This window comes from Euprymna scolopes, chromosome 18 (genome assembly GCF_053919585.1).
Source record: "Euprymna scolopes isolate OS-2025 chromosome 18, ASM5391958v1, whole genome shotgun sequence".
NCBI classification, from domain to species: domain Eukaryota; kingdom Metazoa; phylum Mollusca; class Cephalopoda; order Sepiida; family Sepiolidae; genus Euprymna; species Euprymna scolopes.
In genome coordinates this window covers 54,952,919-54,968,702 of record NC_136499.1, presented here as the reverse complement: position 1 = coordinate 54,968,702, position 15,784 = coordinate 54,952,919, and the positions used below count along the sequence as shown (strand labels likewise).

The following is a 15,784-nucleotide window of genomic DNA, read 5'->3' as shown; positions in this document are numbered from 1 at the left end:
ATGACGGCAAGCTACCACCAAGAGATATAAAACTGTTTTCCTCTCTCCACATTTGCTCGGCGTTGATTCTGGATAATTAAATTGTAATCTTTTTCTGCATTTAAATAAAAAGTGTCAAGTTTCTTCAAGACAGATGATTGATGGTCTTCATATGTGCCATGGATCAGTTGTAAATCAGCAAATTTCCGGCGCAGCTATTTTTATGCGCAGCCTGTCTAACAAAATTGCATTATGTGGTGTCACATTTCAAACTAACCAATTGATAAATTTACATGGCACTTCGAACAGGTGATGTTTAAATTGTGGACACTTCAGAAAATTCGGAGGTTAAGTTTAACGTACATATCTATATTGCGTATGTATAACTTTAGACAATAGAAAAATGATTATGTGATGGCAAGTATTGTAGATCAATAGTAAAAAATATTTACATGCTACTGAATTTAAAAGAATAAAAATATAAAATATCGAGATGTTTGCCGATTACAGAACGCGTTTTAGTCGAGATATTCTAAACTGGTTTCGCAAAATATCCGAAAGAGCCAAAATCTGTAGCTTTCTACTGAATTAATTTAAAGACGACGAACTAAGAGAAAATATGTTTGAAACACTTTAGTAAATTAGCATTCTTAAATAGGATTTTTTGTTTTATGTAAATGAAGATTTTTAAGCTTATATTACTGAAAATAACAACATTTATAAATAGATAAAATTATGAAATTATAATAATTGGCTTCATGAAAAATTTGTTACAAACGTTTTATTTCAAGGTTGAGGAGAAACAAAATTCATTAATGATTTTAGATTATTCTTATATAGAACTATTAATTTAAATATGAAACGGTTATAGATTAAACAGAAAAAATACTTGTGTACATTCAAAAATGTTACAATTAAATACGCAGTTATTTTTAATTAGAACAAATTTAAATTATTTTAACACTTACTATTGATTACTATATTGTCCTTTTGACTACTCTAAAATCTTTAACCCTTATCCTTGAGTGGCCGATTGGCCTTGATAAGTGGTGACACCTATGTAAAAAAAATTCTTGTGAGTCATTACTCTGTGAAAAGCAGTGATGTTTGTGTACATATTTTACCGAGATGTGTCCGTATTACATAAATAACTTTGTTGCTTTTATAATTCTTCTTTTTGGTCCCTCCACAAAAGGAGGTTGGACCTGTAAATTCACCCTAGTCTGTTCGTCTGTTTATCTGCTTGTCTGTCCGCACTTTTCTCAATAAGTACACCTTCGAATTTTTGGAAATTTTGCATAAACATTAAATATGATATGAGTAAAATGTAACAAACATATTTTCTGGGAAAACTCCGGCTGCCTCTCCAGAGGCGCTTTTCGTGTGAAAATGGTTAAAAATGACACGTTTGTACTTATTAAAAAATGATTCCTTGGATTTTTATAAGACTTTCTTAAAAGTTGCAACTAACTGATTTCTACATAATTTTGTTTATCTAAACTTTACGATAACTCTTGGGTGTACCCAGGGGATTTTTTAGGGCTTATAAAAACATGCCATTTTTGAGATTATATTACCATATTTGTCTAAAATTGTCTGTGTATGCGTATTTAGCAGTTTTGCATGGTGCTTAACTCAAATTTAATTTAGAGGCTTTTAGGTCGAAATGGGGGGAGGCAAATGATGGACTTCGTCAATTTATTTCTTTTGCATGGTACAGAACTCAAGCGTACATATGTTAAGGCCTAAAACTGCCCCGTTTGTTCCTTTCACCGGGAGTTGACGTCCTCAGAAGACATTTGTCGCTTAAAAGAGAGAAAGGGAAAATGCTGGTCTTAGTCATGTTTATACCTTGTTCACTGTGAACTTACGAGGGAAAATGCATGCTTCACTTGTTTTCTTTAATTTATGTGTCTTGATTTTTTATTACGTCGTTCCAGAAAAATTACAATGTTTTCCAAAGATGTCTGAATTTGATTTATGAAAACAGGAAAGTCAATTACATTTTTGTTCATATAACATTTTCTGTGTATTTATGCTTAAGAATAATGTTGTAAAAAACTGTAAAACATCAACCACATATCCCTGTTAATTACGTCATATCAAACATATATAACGTATAATTTTTAACAATCCATATAAGTCGTATAAAAATGCAAATATATATATATATATATATATATATATATATATATATATATATATATATATAAGTCGTATGAAAAAGCAATTATATATGAAATATAAAATGTGTATAAAAATATGACCGTACTAAAGTTTTAGATGTTTTCAACGTACATAAGCAGACTCATATAACCAGACTCATAAACCAGACTCATACAGTGTTCGTGCATGTATATATGTATGTATCTATTTATCTCTCTCTCTGTATATATATATATATATATATATTTTTGTGTGTGTACGCTTAAATATTTACACACACAAACACGCGCATGCCCCCCATAACCACAGACACCCACATACACACACACGCATATGGCTGTGTGTGTGTGTGTGTGTGTAAAGTCTCAAACGATATATTGGTCGCTTTCAAAACGCTACACTACAACTTATTTTAAACCTTTTATAAAAAGGGCAATTTAGTTCACATGATTATGCAATAGGTATTTACTTGCTTCCCCACCGAAGCAAATGGTACACAAAGTTGTTTTTAATGTGGGCGAGGCCAGCTTCCTAAAAAGAGAAACTCTTGCAGCAGGCAGAAATATCCTGGCCGGTGTCAGGTATGATATTTATTCAATGTAACAGTATGCAGTCTTAATCCCTGCCCTAATAAATGCCAGGGACTTGGAGTATGCCTTTTCCACAGACGCCGACGGAAGATCTGCGCATACTCGGCGGATGATGTCGATAAGGGTGATATTTTTTATGACACTATCGTTAGACGGAGGAGAGTTACTTGTTTGGCATAACCACCTCCCCAGGGGTTTTAGAAACGATATTACACGATAGACACATTGTAAGACTGGCGGGTCTAAGTGGCGTTAGCTAAAACCGGATATGTGTCTTATCTTGAGTTGTAAGGTGCCAGATTAGAACAACATCTGTTAGCTTTATACTTATGCTCGACAAGAAATCCTGGTAAACAGCAAGATTGTAACATAAATAACGATGTATATAATTAATTGGAAGTCTTCTTCAAAAAGTGAATGCGTACCTAGAATCTACTTAGGATATTCTAAGGGAGGCGTTCTATTCTTTAGTGATGATTTATTTCTTTCAGGTTTTCGATGGAAAGTAGCAGACCTCCTCTAATGTTTAGACAGATTAAACAACCCGCAACACAGTGTGATATATATATATATATATATATATATATATATATATATATATATATATATATATATATATATAAGCCTGAAGAGTCCTAGAGTGGATGAAACGCGGAAAAATCAGTGTAGCTTAATCACCATATAGATTGTGTAACTTACTAACTCTACACACGTATTGAGCACTTTTGAAGTAAATACTAAAAGTTCACGCATACATTTATACTTTCGTATATTATTTTGATGTGAGTATATATATATATATACATTAGCATTTCAGCCCGGCGTTTCCCGGGTGTTTGGATGTGTATGTTGGGATAAAAAAGTGGTAGTAGGAAGGCAGGCTCTAACCTGTACCGCGAAGGAAAAGAATGGGGAAAACACCTGAGGATTTTGCGGTTATGATCACCGCCAAACCAGAAGTGACTCAACTTTAAATTAAGGCTAGACAATCGAGATGAGAGGGTACCTTTAAAAAATATCGACGAAAAAAGCGACCCTCCTCAAGAAAAGTTCTTAGTTGAAGGTGAAGATATTAATGATTTAACCAATCTTTCGATATTTGTCGTATGACAGGTCGAAATTTCATATAATGCGGATTGTCGTAAAATCTGCCGCCTTTTTCGAAAGTTTCAGGCACACATGCAGACATAGATACATAATACATTTTTATATTGGTAACTGAAGATTTTCGACCGAAATCGATGAAAACGCTTGCCCTATCTCTGATTATCCTTCATGTAAAATTTCAAATGTTTATACCAGAAATTCTCTGATTAATTTGGTAGAGTCTGCAAAGGTCATTTTTGTAACTTTGACCCCTATAATGACTTTTTAACATGTATTGCTTTGGTCTCAAATAAAGTTATTAAGTTAGATACATGCACAAGGAACGTGTATCTATAATTTCAGGTGTTTACACCAAAAATTGTCGGAGGATTTTGGTAGAGTTCTCAAAAGACAAATATTTAAACTTTTACCCCTTAACAGAAAAATTCTGTCCGAAAACCAATCACAAAGATTTTCCCAAATCTCAGTACCCTGTATATCAAATTTCGAGTTTTAGACTAAAAATTGACAAAGTTATTGCGTAGGGAAATGTACACACATACACACTCACAGGCGCACACAAAGAGAGACGCTCAGATACATAGATTCGTAGACTCTTAAAAATATACTAGCATCGCTGCCCGGCGTTGCCCGGGTTTTTAGAGGTGTATGCTGATAAAAAAGGTCAATTTTTGTAACTTTGATCCCTGTTATGATCCCTTAAAATTTATATTCTTAAGCTAAAATCAAGTAATTAAGTTAGATCCATATCCAAGTTAACTTTATCTAAAATTTCAAGTATTTAGAAACCAAATTGTTGGAAGAGTGTGGTAAACTTCTCAAAGGTCAAATCTTTAAACTTTGACTCTTATAACCGCCATATTTCTGGCTGAAAACCGATCACTTAGATTTCCCCAAACCTCAGGACTCTGTATATCAAATTTCGAGTCTGTAGACTACACATTGAAAGAGTTATTGCGTAGGGAAATGTACACAGACAGACTGACAGACACGTAAACTCTCATAGATTTATATATATACTATCATGAGTGCCCGGCGTGGCCCGGGTGCGATGTGTATGCTGAGCAAAAAAAAAACGGTATTTTTTAAACTTTGACCCTATTATGAACCCTTAACATTATTGTTTAGGATTGTAATCAAGTTATTAAGTTAAATCCATGTTAAAGGAACCTATATCAAAAATTTAAAGTATTTAGACCATAAATTGTCGAAGGAGTTTGTTAGACTTCTCAAAAGTGAAATCGTTGAAATTGCCCCCTTAACAGCAAAATTTCTGGGCAAAAACTGATCACATCGATTTTCCCAATCTCAGTACCCTGTATATCAAATATCGAGCCTCTAGTCTAAAAATTTACAGAATTATTGCGTATGTAAATGTACATAGACAGACATACAGGCAGACACATATACATATATATAGACACGTTTACTCATATATATATATATATATAGAGAGAGAGAGATAGATAGATAGATAGATAGGTATATATATATATATATATATATATATATATATATATATATATATAGATAGATAGATTTGTTTAACAAAAATATATACGTATACATAAATAGAAACAATTTTGTGTTTACTATAAACATTTTTCGCAAATGTTATGCGAGTATAAATCATGTAGAATATCTGCATGAATATAATTACACGTAATAGTTAACTAAAGATGATTATCCCATTAAGAAACCGAAGACACTATTAGGGAAAAATTTAAAATGAATGTTTAAAAGAATATGCAAATTGGCTTGATCTTTTGCTAGTGAATGCATACCATAATCAATATATCAGAAAAAATGGATTTTCATTTCAAATAAATAGAAAAGAGGATTGCCTTTTTTGTGTTGTTCTTGTCCTTCGGGCCGGGATCAAGTTGTGGTGTCTGTTCCGGCAGATATTGCAAGCAAAGACCGTATGTGGTGGACACCCAACATATAAGTGCTTTGTCAATGTAGGAGCAACACTTCATACCAATTGTCACTATCCGGCTCCTCCACTCCCTGGGGAGTTGGTCCCCATTTGTCCTTCACTCCTCACATTAAAAATCGGCCTTGTGCCTTATTTGCTCGGTGGGGGATCAAACAAATATCAACCCCACATATAGGACCTTGGTCTATGTATGGGCAACCCTTCACACCAATTGTTACTATTCAGCTCCCGGGGAGTTGGTCCCCATTTCCTCTTCAGTCCTCACATTAAAAATTGGCCTTATGCCTAATTTGCTTGGTGGGGGAGCAAATATATTCCTTGTCTTTTTTCTGTTGTTCTTTGCCTTCGGGCCGGGATCACCTTTATATATCTGCTCCGGCAGATACTTCAAGTAAAGACCATATGTGGGGGTTACCCACATATAAGACCTTTGTCAATGTAGGGGCAACCCTTCACACCAATTGTCATTATCCAACTCCCCTAATCCCCGGGGAGTTGGTCCCCATTTCCGCTTCACTCCTCACATTCAAAATCGGCCTTGTGCCTAATTCGCTTGGTGGGGGTGCAAATAAATATCTTGCCTTTTTTCTGTTGTTCTTTGCCTTCGGGCTGGGATCAAAGCGTAGTATCTGCCTAACCAGATACTGCAAGCAAAGCCCATATGTGGGGGCAACTCCACATATAAGACCTTGGTCAATGTAGGGGAAAGCCTTCATACCAATTGTCACTATCCAGCTCTCCTACTCCCCGGGGAGTTGGTCCCCACTTCCCCTTCACTCCTCACATTGAAAATCGGCCTTGTGCATAATTTGCTCGGTGGGGGTGCAAAGAAGTATTAACCTCACATATAAAACCTTGGTCAATGTAGGGGCAACCCTTCATAACAATTGTCACTATCGAGCTTCCCTACTCTCCAGGGAGCTGGTTTCCATTTTCCCTTCACCCCTCACATTAAAAATCGGCCTTGTGCCTTATTTGCTCGGTGGGGGGGCAAATAATAACTTGATTTTTTATTGTTCTTGGCCTTCTGGCCGGGATCAAAGTGTTCTATCTGTTCTGCAGATGCTGCACTTAAGATAATTTGTACCAGTCAATGGTGGGGGAACCCTTTATGCTGGGACAGAGTGCCCCCTTTTTGCCTACTTTTAGGGAGCTGGTTTTTAACCACACATTAAAAACGGCCTTGTGCATAATTTGCTTTGATGGGGAAACAAATAAATACATTAAACAAATAGAAAGAGACTTACCTTTTTCTGTTGTTCTTGGCCTTCGGGCCGGGATCAAAGTGTAGTATCTATTCTGAAGATGCTGCACTTAAGATAATTTGTACCAGTCAAAAATAAATAGAAAACAGGGTGTTTAATATGAATATCGATATACTTAAAACAAAACCGAATTCATAGGGGTATAGATAGAAGATATCTATTTCTTTTATGCGTCTAGAAAGTGTATATCTAGCAAGAGAATTTACAACCCCGGTTTGAAATTCTTTTCTATGGCAACAGGTTTTTTTCAATCCTTCTAAACAGTTTATTTAAGCCTGTGGTCGTCTTTCTAAGTGAATGCTCTAGGGCGACCAGATCCAGATTTCAGTTTTATAAAGCATTCGACTTCGAAACTTTGACCAATTCGCTTCACTACAGAAAAAGAGGTTTTCACTTTTTCTTTTCTTAAAAAATCAAAACCTGCTTTTAAGTCATTTTTGACTGGTAAATCCTGCAATTCGGTTTTATACCCTCACCAAGATGCGGCCTTACCATATTAAGGAGTAATGTTTCCATTGTTTATTATTATATTCTATAATAATAATAATCTGCAAAATAGAAATCTTCAGTTAAAATTAAACAAAAATTCATGGAAAAATTTTGAAAAATCGATTTTTAAAAAACTTTTTTCACTCTTGGCATATATTTTTTTGCCTATGGGTGAGTACATATATATATATATATATATATATATATATATATATATATATATATATATATATATATATATAACCCACCCTGCTCTTGTGGTAAGGGAGCCTGACAAAGGGATATAGAGCTCCTCGTTGATATGCTCATGGCGTAGTCGGTCGATGGCTTCATCGTTGATGGAAGATGGCTGGTTTCGCACGCTGTTAAAGTGCTATGCCCATCTCTCAAGGATCTGCTTTTTGTCAACCAAGAGAGTTGTTCCATTGGAGCTAAGCAAGGGGGAGGAGCTAGAGGACTGGGGAGCGTAAACAGCCCAAAGCGCATCGTAAAACTTCCTCATATCATGACTATCGGCATGCTCCTGGATCTCATCTGCTTTGGCGCTGAGCCAGGCATCCTGCATGGAGCGGAGTCTCTTGATTAAGGCAGCTTTCTTTGCGAAGCACTTGGGGTCACTCAGATGTTCACGGAGAAGATGGCGTTTCTCCTTCAGGAGGGGTTATATCTCAGGGTCATTTTCATTATACCAGTCCTGGTGCTTTTTTTTCTTGGGTCCAATGATTTTGAGAGCGATGGTGTAGGTGGAGTCTCTGAGGTGAGCCCACTGATCTTTAGTACTGTCCGAGATGGTAAGGGGGACAGATAGCTTGTCGTTGATTGCTTCCGGTAGCTCATGGATGACATCTTGACTATTTCAGTTCTTCCACGTCAAGGCGCGTTGTGACTTTTTGGCCCTGAGACCACCTCTTGGTTGGATGTAGAGGCACATTTTGGATATAATCAGGCGGTGGTCTGTCCAACAGTCCGCACCACACACAACCTTGGCCAACATTACATCTCTCCTGTCCCTTGCCTTTATGATGAGGTAGTCGATCAAATGGCAGTGCTGGGAGCGTCTTTCTACGGGTGCATAGGCGGAACATAGTGTTGATGATGGAGAGGTCGTATGCAGCGTAGATGCTGAGCACCCGTAGGCCGTTGCTATTGTATTTGCCCACTCCATGGTGACCAAGGACCCGATCCCAAGTGGAATGTTCAGTGCCAACGTGAGCATTGAAATCGCGGAGGACAATGAGCTTCTATCTCTGCGGAGCAGCGGAGATGAGGCTTTGCAGATCTTTATAGAACTGGTCCTTTGTATCTTTGAGGTTAGTCATGGGTTGTGCGTAGGCGTTGATCAGTGTGGCGGTCCTTCCCTTTCGAGCGGGAGTTGTATCTTCATCAGCCGGTCATTGATGCCGTCCGGGATGCTGACCAGCCTCCTCCCGTGCTCAGTCTTGATGGCGAAGCCCACGCCAGCCCCTCTGCGCTCCTCGCTGCTGCATCCACCCTCGAAAAAGGTGTAGCCGCCACCTGACTCTGTCAGTTGACCCTTGTCTGAGAGGCGAGTCTCGCTGAGGGATGCGATGCCTACCTTATAGCGGGCAAGCTCCCTTGTCACAAGAGCAGTTATTCTCTCGGGTGGGTCAGCTCTGGTATTGTCGAGCAAAGTACGAACATTCAATGATGCTAAGATAAGCACCAACCCTTTCTTTCTAATGTCTCGACCGCTGTGAGGGAAACCCCGCCAGTCGCGATATGCTGGCCAGAGGTGATCGTGAAGTAGCTATGTTTAGGGCTCCTTTTATCGCCCCGTCCTCATGCCATGGAGGCGACCAGAGTGATCCTAAAAATTACTGCTCGGTCGGCCAGCCAGTTGCCTGCACCCCCTCGCTGCTTCGGTCGAGTGGAGTACGACCAATTTCTGGGCCGCCTGTGTGCAGTTTTGCAGCTACAGCTCCCAGTGATTTCAAAACCAGCTGCTTTGCCGCTCGCCCATCGCCACAGGGCTTGGTATTGACGCAATGTTTGACACCCTGACTTGCGCTGGATTTGGATTATAGTGAGGGGGGGCTTGCGGTGCATCGGCCTCACTCTCTCGTAATGGTCCGCCCAATTCCAACGGCAAGACATAGTCGAGAATGCTGGGGACGAACAGGGGTGCAGGAGCTGCAGGAGGGAGGCAAGTATGCTGTCCTACCGCCTACGGGTCTCCACTCCGTCGTTTCCATCGGGGTTGCTCCCCTAGCCTTATCCATTTCCATGGTTCTCACAAGGCAGTGAGGTCGTTTGACCCATGGTTTGGATAGCGATTGGTAAAGTGTCAGGGCATGTCCACACGTCGGTGGGCCGTAGCACAGTCCCCCTGGGACTCCCTACTGTTCCGAGATCCTGTTCTTATTCAGCCTGGAGTCGCATGGCAACCAGTTACCGTGTGTGAACATGAGGAGGCACAGCAGAGGTCTTGATGATGTGTACTGGCAGGAGAAGACTTACGCACTCGGATCATGGAAAAACTTGGTTGTCCAGACAGGTTCATCGCCATTGTCAGGCAGTTCCACGAGGGCATGACCGCCCGTTTCCTGGATGACGGCGACCCCTCAGAGCCCTTTCCTGTGACCAACGGAGTCAAGCAGGGCTGTGTGTTAACCCCGACGCTCTTCAGCATGGTTTTCTCTGCTATGCTCCAGGATGCTTTCAAAGACAGTCACTCTGGCACTGACATCAAGTCCAGATGTGACGGGAAATTGTTTAACATCAGGCGTATGCAGGCAGTCACGAGAGTGAGGGAACCCATCATCAGATACCTTCTCTTTGCCGATAACTGCAACTTTAACGCGCCAAATGAGGTAGAGATGCAACATCAAATGGATGGATTCTCCACCAGTGTCACAACTTTGGTCTCACAATCAGTACAAAGAAGATAGAAGTTATGTACCAACTCGCCCCAAGAGATGCCTACCACGAACCCGGCATCACTGTCAAAGGGCAGAAGATTCATGCTGTGGAGGAATTCAACTACCTTGGCAGCACCCTCTCCCGCACCGCCAACATTGACGTTGAGGTTAACCATATGCCCTCCATAGCGAGCAGTGCATTTGAAAGACTTAGAGATAAAGTGTGGAAGAGGAAAGGCATTACACTCGCAACCAAACTGAAAGTATACCGAGCAGTCGTCCTGACAACCCTACTCTACGGCTGTGAAACTTGGACGCCATATAAAAGACATGGAAAACAGCTGAAAGGCTTCCACCTCATATGCCTCCGGAGTCTTCTCAACATCTGCTGGCAAGACAGAATTCCTGACACAGAAGTCTTGAAGCGCGCGGGGATCCATACCATCCCCACCATACTCCGCAAAATGTCCATCGCATGCCTGACGGCCGAATCCCCAAACAACTCTTCTATGGGAAACTCAGCCAGGGAAAGCGGACTGCAAGAGGCCAAAAAAACGATATAAATACTGTCTGAGAACCTCAAAGACTTTAACATCAACCCCCAGTATTGGGAGAGTAGCGCTGCGGAACGTTCTGCCTGGCGCTGTGCCATCAGCCTGGGAGCTGACAGGCCAGAGGATCAACTCATGACCCACGACCAGCAGAAGCGCAAGAGGAGGAAGGAGAGAGCTGCCGGTTCACAGCCTGCCGATACCACCTTCACGTGTATATATATATATATATATATATATATATATATATATACATATATATATATACATATATATATATATATATATACATAATTCTCTTATTTTGAAACTTTATACCATTTGTTAGATAGGTCGTTATAATAAAGCATTTACCGCGCATAGCCGATTCCAGGTTTCTATAATCAATTTCCATGGTCACAAATGAGATGTTTTAGCTATATGCGAATTTTCATTTTGTGTATCTAGCGAACGAACTGATGAACAGCATTTGTATGCAACGGCCAGATGTTTTGCTCTCGGCCCATGTTTCATGATATTGCGTGCAATGTATACGTGTCCGATGTTAGAAGCAGTCATCAATTTCCCACACCTCGTCTCGCAGCGAAACGTATAACTTTCAACGCGATATGTGAATGTTTCTTAGGTTTATTTTTTTCTTAATATTAAATATCTCCTGAATTATACGCGGTTCTGTGCCACTTATGTTTTTTTACATAAGATTCATCACTTATAAAGACCAAAGAATACTGGAGGATAAAGTTATTGAATTTACAGTAATCAATGGGATAAGATCGTAGTAATCAGTAACAAGGGAAATTTGGGGGATTCGATAAGTTAACGTAGGCGGTTTATCAATATTTTTTTTTATTTTGGACTTAAAAGCAATCGAGTTGTAGTTAGTTGGGAAATAGGCAAACAGAAGAGAGCTCTACAAGCGTTCAGTTCTTAGCAAGAAACTTTATTCTTGGAATCTACAAGCTAGCATCGAATCTATTAGCTAGGCGGGTATTTTGGCGAGGTGCGGACCATAAATTGGAAGTAAGACGAGCACTTCCAATGGAAATAACGATAAAACTTGGCTTTTATATAGATAGAGAATGGCATCAGCAGTGAGATGACGTTGGCAATGTACGTATTCTATTTCAGATCAGGATGACAGATTAAACCGAGAAGCTTGCGAAAACATTAGGCTTCTCCAAGTATAGAGTCCACCACGTTAGACGCAATGAGCCTCTATTTGATACAGTATTAATACAAATTAGTGGGACCTGCGGAAATTCCAAAGCATACTCATTCATATGCATATATTGGTGTTGGCATTCTGTAGATGTTCAGTGTTAATGGAGAAGTTCTGAATATTGACCTTTTTTTGTTAAAACTTCAAAAGTAATAATCTAAGCTAGCACGAACGCCCGGCAGGAGTAGTCCTATAAAACATTTTTTTTATTCTGTCAGATTTCGTATATATTAGTATCGATATAATGTTCTATCGATTTGTATATATTATGAAGCTGAAATATCCGAAATAAAAAGTATGAAGTTGAAATTTCTAAAATAAAAAATATATCCGTATATATGTAAATATATATATATATATATATTCATATATATATATTCATATATATATATATATATATATTCATATATATATATATTCATATATATATATTCATATATATATATATTCATATATATATATATATATCCATATAAGTATATGTCTATATATATTCATATAAATAAATATATATATATATATATGCATATGAAAGTACTATTTCGAACGTACGTGGGGCAAAGCAATGAATATGTTCTAGGTGTCCTAAATGAGTCACCAGAACTTTTAAGCAAACATATTCAATTGAACTCGTAGAAAATTTAGTATGATTTTTCTATACATCTAGGAGATTACTGACCATTTTTTATGATGTCAGGTTCAAATAAAAAGCTACAGTCGGAATTGGAATACACACTACGAAACCCTGACAGGTGCAGCTGGTGAGCTTCAAAAATGTAATATAAATGCGATATTTTAGAATAATAATATGCAGTAATATTTATTTTAATCTTGAAAGAAAAAAAGAAAAAAAAAACTAACTCATGGAACTTCACACTGCCTTTTGAAAAATTTTGCATGAGTCATAGGACATCAGTTATTAGGTAGCCTAAGAAATTAAATGACTTTTCGAGGCCTTTGAGCGATAATAGAAGGGGTGCGAGGAGTAAAGAAGTCAGAACACCAGAGTTGATTAGCAAAATAAAGAATGTTATAGATAAAGACTTGTGAATATTTCTACCATGAATAAAGAAAAATGCATGAACTGATGTAATATATTCAAATGCTTTAATGTTTTCTACTTTATTAGCTTACCCGTATACTCTCTATCGTTGTCCTTGTGTAAGTGGTCGTATTGAAATGAGTTATTCTTATACTGTATTATATAACATATTATTTCATAAATACAATTAAACTAACCCCCAAGAAATATAGCATTAATCAGAGAGGTCTACTAGTGCTCAATGGTGTAAATCTTTTATTATGATGATATGATATATATATATGCATATACATATGTATATATATATATATATACATATGTATATATATATGTGTGTCTCTGTGTGTGTGTGCGTGTGTATTGAATTTAGTGGCTCCACGTATTCGATTAGTATGGATACATCGATTAAAATACTAGGCTAGTGAATGTATTGCGAAAGCACTTAGTGGGCAAACATCAATTGATTAACAAATATGAAGTTATCGGACACAGTTAATGACTGAAGACGATGTTCCTGTTTAGTAGGTATTGGGGGGATAAAGTGTGATTCGGGAAGTAATAACTCAGGTAAAACTGCATGTATAGATACACAATTAGTTGACAAATACAATTGTGATGAGAATACTGACAAACAGATAATACGTAAGCTATATACCACTGTATATAAGAGACAGGTTTTCATACAGAAGACAAAATATTAAATACAATAGATCTCATGTAGAATAAAACCGCACAATTTTATCGGCATTTCCATAATTAATTATTTTATTTTTATATAATTATTTACAATTAAATATAAAAAAAATGTATTTCCTAATCATAGAACCGCCACATACTAATTTGTTTATTTTAAATAACATTCTGATTTTCTTTATTATTGTTATGATTATTGGTGGTCATTGGCTTCATCATTACTATGTTACGGCCAGACAAATGATACAGCTACGTGAATTTTTTTATAATTAATTACAGGTAAAATTAAAAAGGTGGGACTATATCTGTTAATAAGTATGAAAAAAGCTAGGGTTTATTAATTATAAGGTCTATGTTAGATTTTTTTAGATGTGCACTTAGTTTAATAATATAGAGTATTGATATGAATTTGAGCTTATTTAATGGTTCTTCTGGTTTACACGATTCTATTTTCTAGTTCGCACAGTTCTGATTGGCTAATTAAATCGGCTAATTATGTCGGGTTCCTGCTCTAAAATCACGAAATAGTGTATTACATATTTCTATCAATCTTATTTGAAAACTCAATAAGTTTCTCCTAAACTAAATACAAAATACAAAGTATTACTTCAAACACTACTAAATTAAACACTACGATACATATCTGAAGATATAAAACATTAAAGCAGACAATTCTTTTTTCCAAATTTGCTTGATTGGATGCATAATCCCCTAAAAGATGCTGACGTGTCGTAAAACAAAGGATCAACCGATATGTAACATATATTAGTATAAATGACTGATCCAAAATGAGAAATATGCTTCGTTTACTCAAATGAGGGTTAAATATATTATATTATTCCTTTTAAAGGTACAAAGACAATCTAGTTTTTGGATAACAGAGTGAAATAGTTGGCTTGGCAAGTTTATATTAAGATTAGGTTGAAAACGACTATATTTTGTCAATCTGAACTTATTTAACGTCCTCAGTTCGACATAAACAAAACGGCAAATTAGAATTACAGCTCTTACAATTCGAAATGTTGTACCTGAAAAAAGTTGGAGTTTACATCGGTTAGAACGTTGGGATTACAGCAACCGACATATCAGTACTACACTGAGTGGTCCAAATAAAACAACGAATCATCAGCACCCAAAATAAGAGTTATATTACATTGGTGAATCTGAAGGCAATATTAACGTCTGAGCCTTTGATGCCTGTTGGTATTCAGAGTTGTCTCCTCTAGGGTGGCTTAACAAATCATTTTATTATATAAAAGGCAATGAAAAATAATCACGATGAAAAATGATCTGCTTTAATAGAAGCTACATCAATCAGCCTGTCATTATATTTGATAGCACGATATTGTAAAATATATTTGCACTAGAATAACATTGTTTTATTGAGGTAATCGAATTAGCATACTTATGTAAAATCATATTACGTTATCTAGGCATGGATATCAAATTAAATAGACTATGTATTATATTGATACACTTTAAGCGAAGTCATTTTTTTGTTTTAGTTACGCTTAAAAATATCTCTCAGAACAAACAGAATAACAGGAACGGATATCAAACTAAACTAGCCCTGGCTACTGGGTAATGTAAACACCTGTATGTAAGAAGAAACAGCGATCACGATTGATTAGTCAACTATATTACGCACCACCTTCATAGAAATTTATTAATAATAAAATGTGCGCGCACAACAAATGGCCACCTACATACTATGAACATATTGATATAAAAGCGCAGTTAAGCTCTACCAAAGTATTGAGCATTAATTATATAAGGACTATAAATGTATACAAAATATATTTCATCATGCCGATATGCATTTGTAAGAGAGTAAACAACGAATGCGGATCGATTTACAAGAAACA

General features: G+C 37.2%; 1 protein-coding gene across 14 annotated transcripts in view; it reads left to right on the top strand.

Moving 5' to 3' along the window:
• Positions 1-15,784, top strand: part of LOC145297622 (FMRFamide receptor-like) — a 1,184,367-nt gene that overhangs the window by 758,001 nt on the left and 410,582 nt on the right. For 6 of the 14 annotated variants that reach the window (XR_013870287.1, XR_013870285.1, XR_013870286.1 and 3 more), the window contains one exon: positions 12,882-12,945. The exons of the other annotated variants lie outside the window; for them this stretch is intronic. Coding sequence is in view for 1 of the 6 variants with exons in the window: in XM_080143706.1 (XP_079999832.1) it covers positions 12,882-12,945 (64 nt within the window). In the remaining 5 variants the exon portion in view is untranslated. The remainder of the gene's footprint in view (positions 1-12,881; positions 12,946-15,784) is intronic. 14 annotated transcript variants of the gene reach the window in all.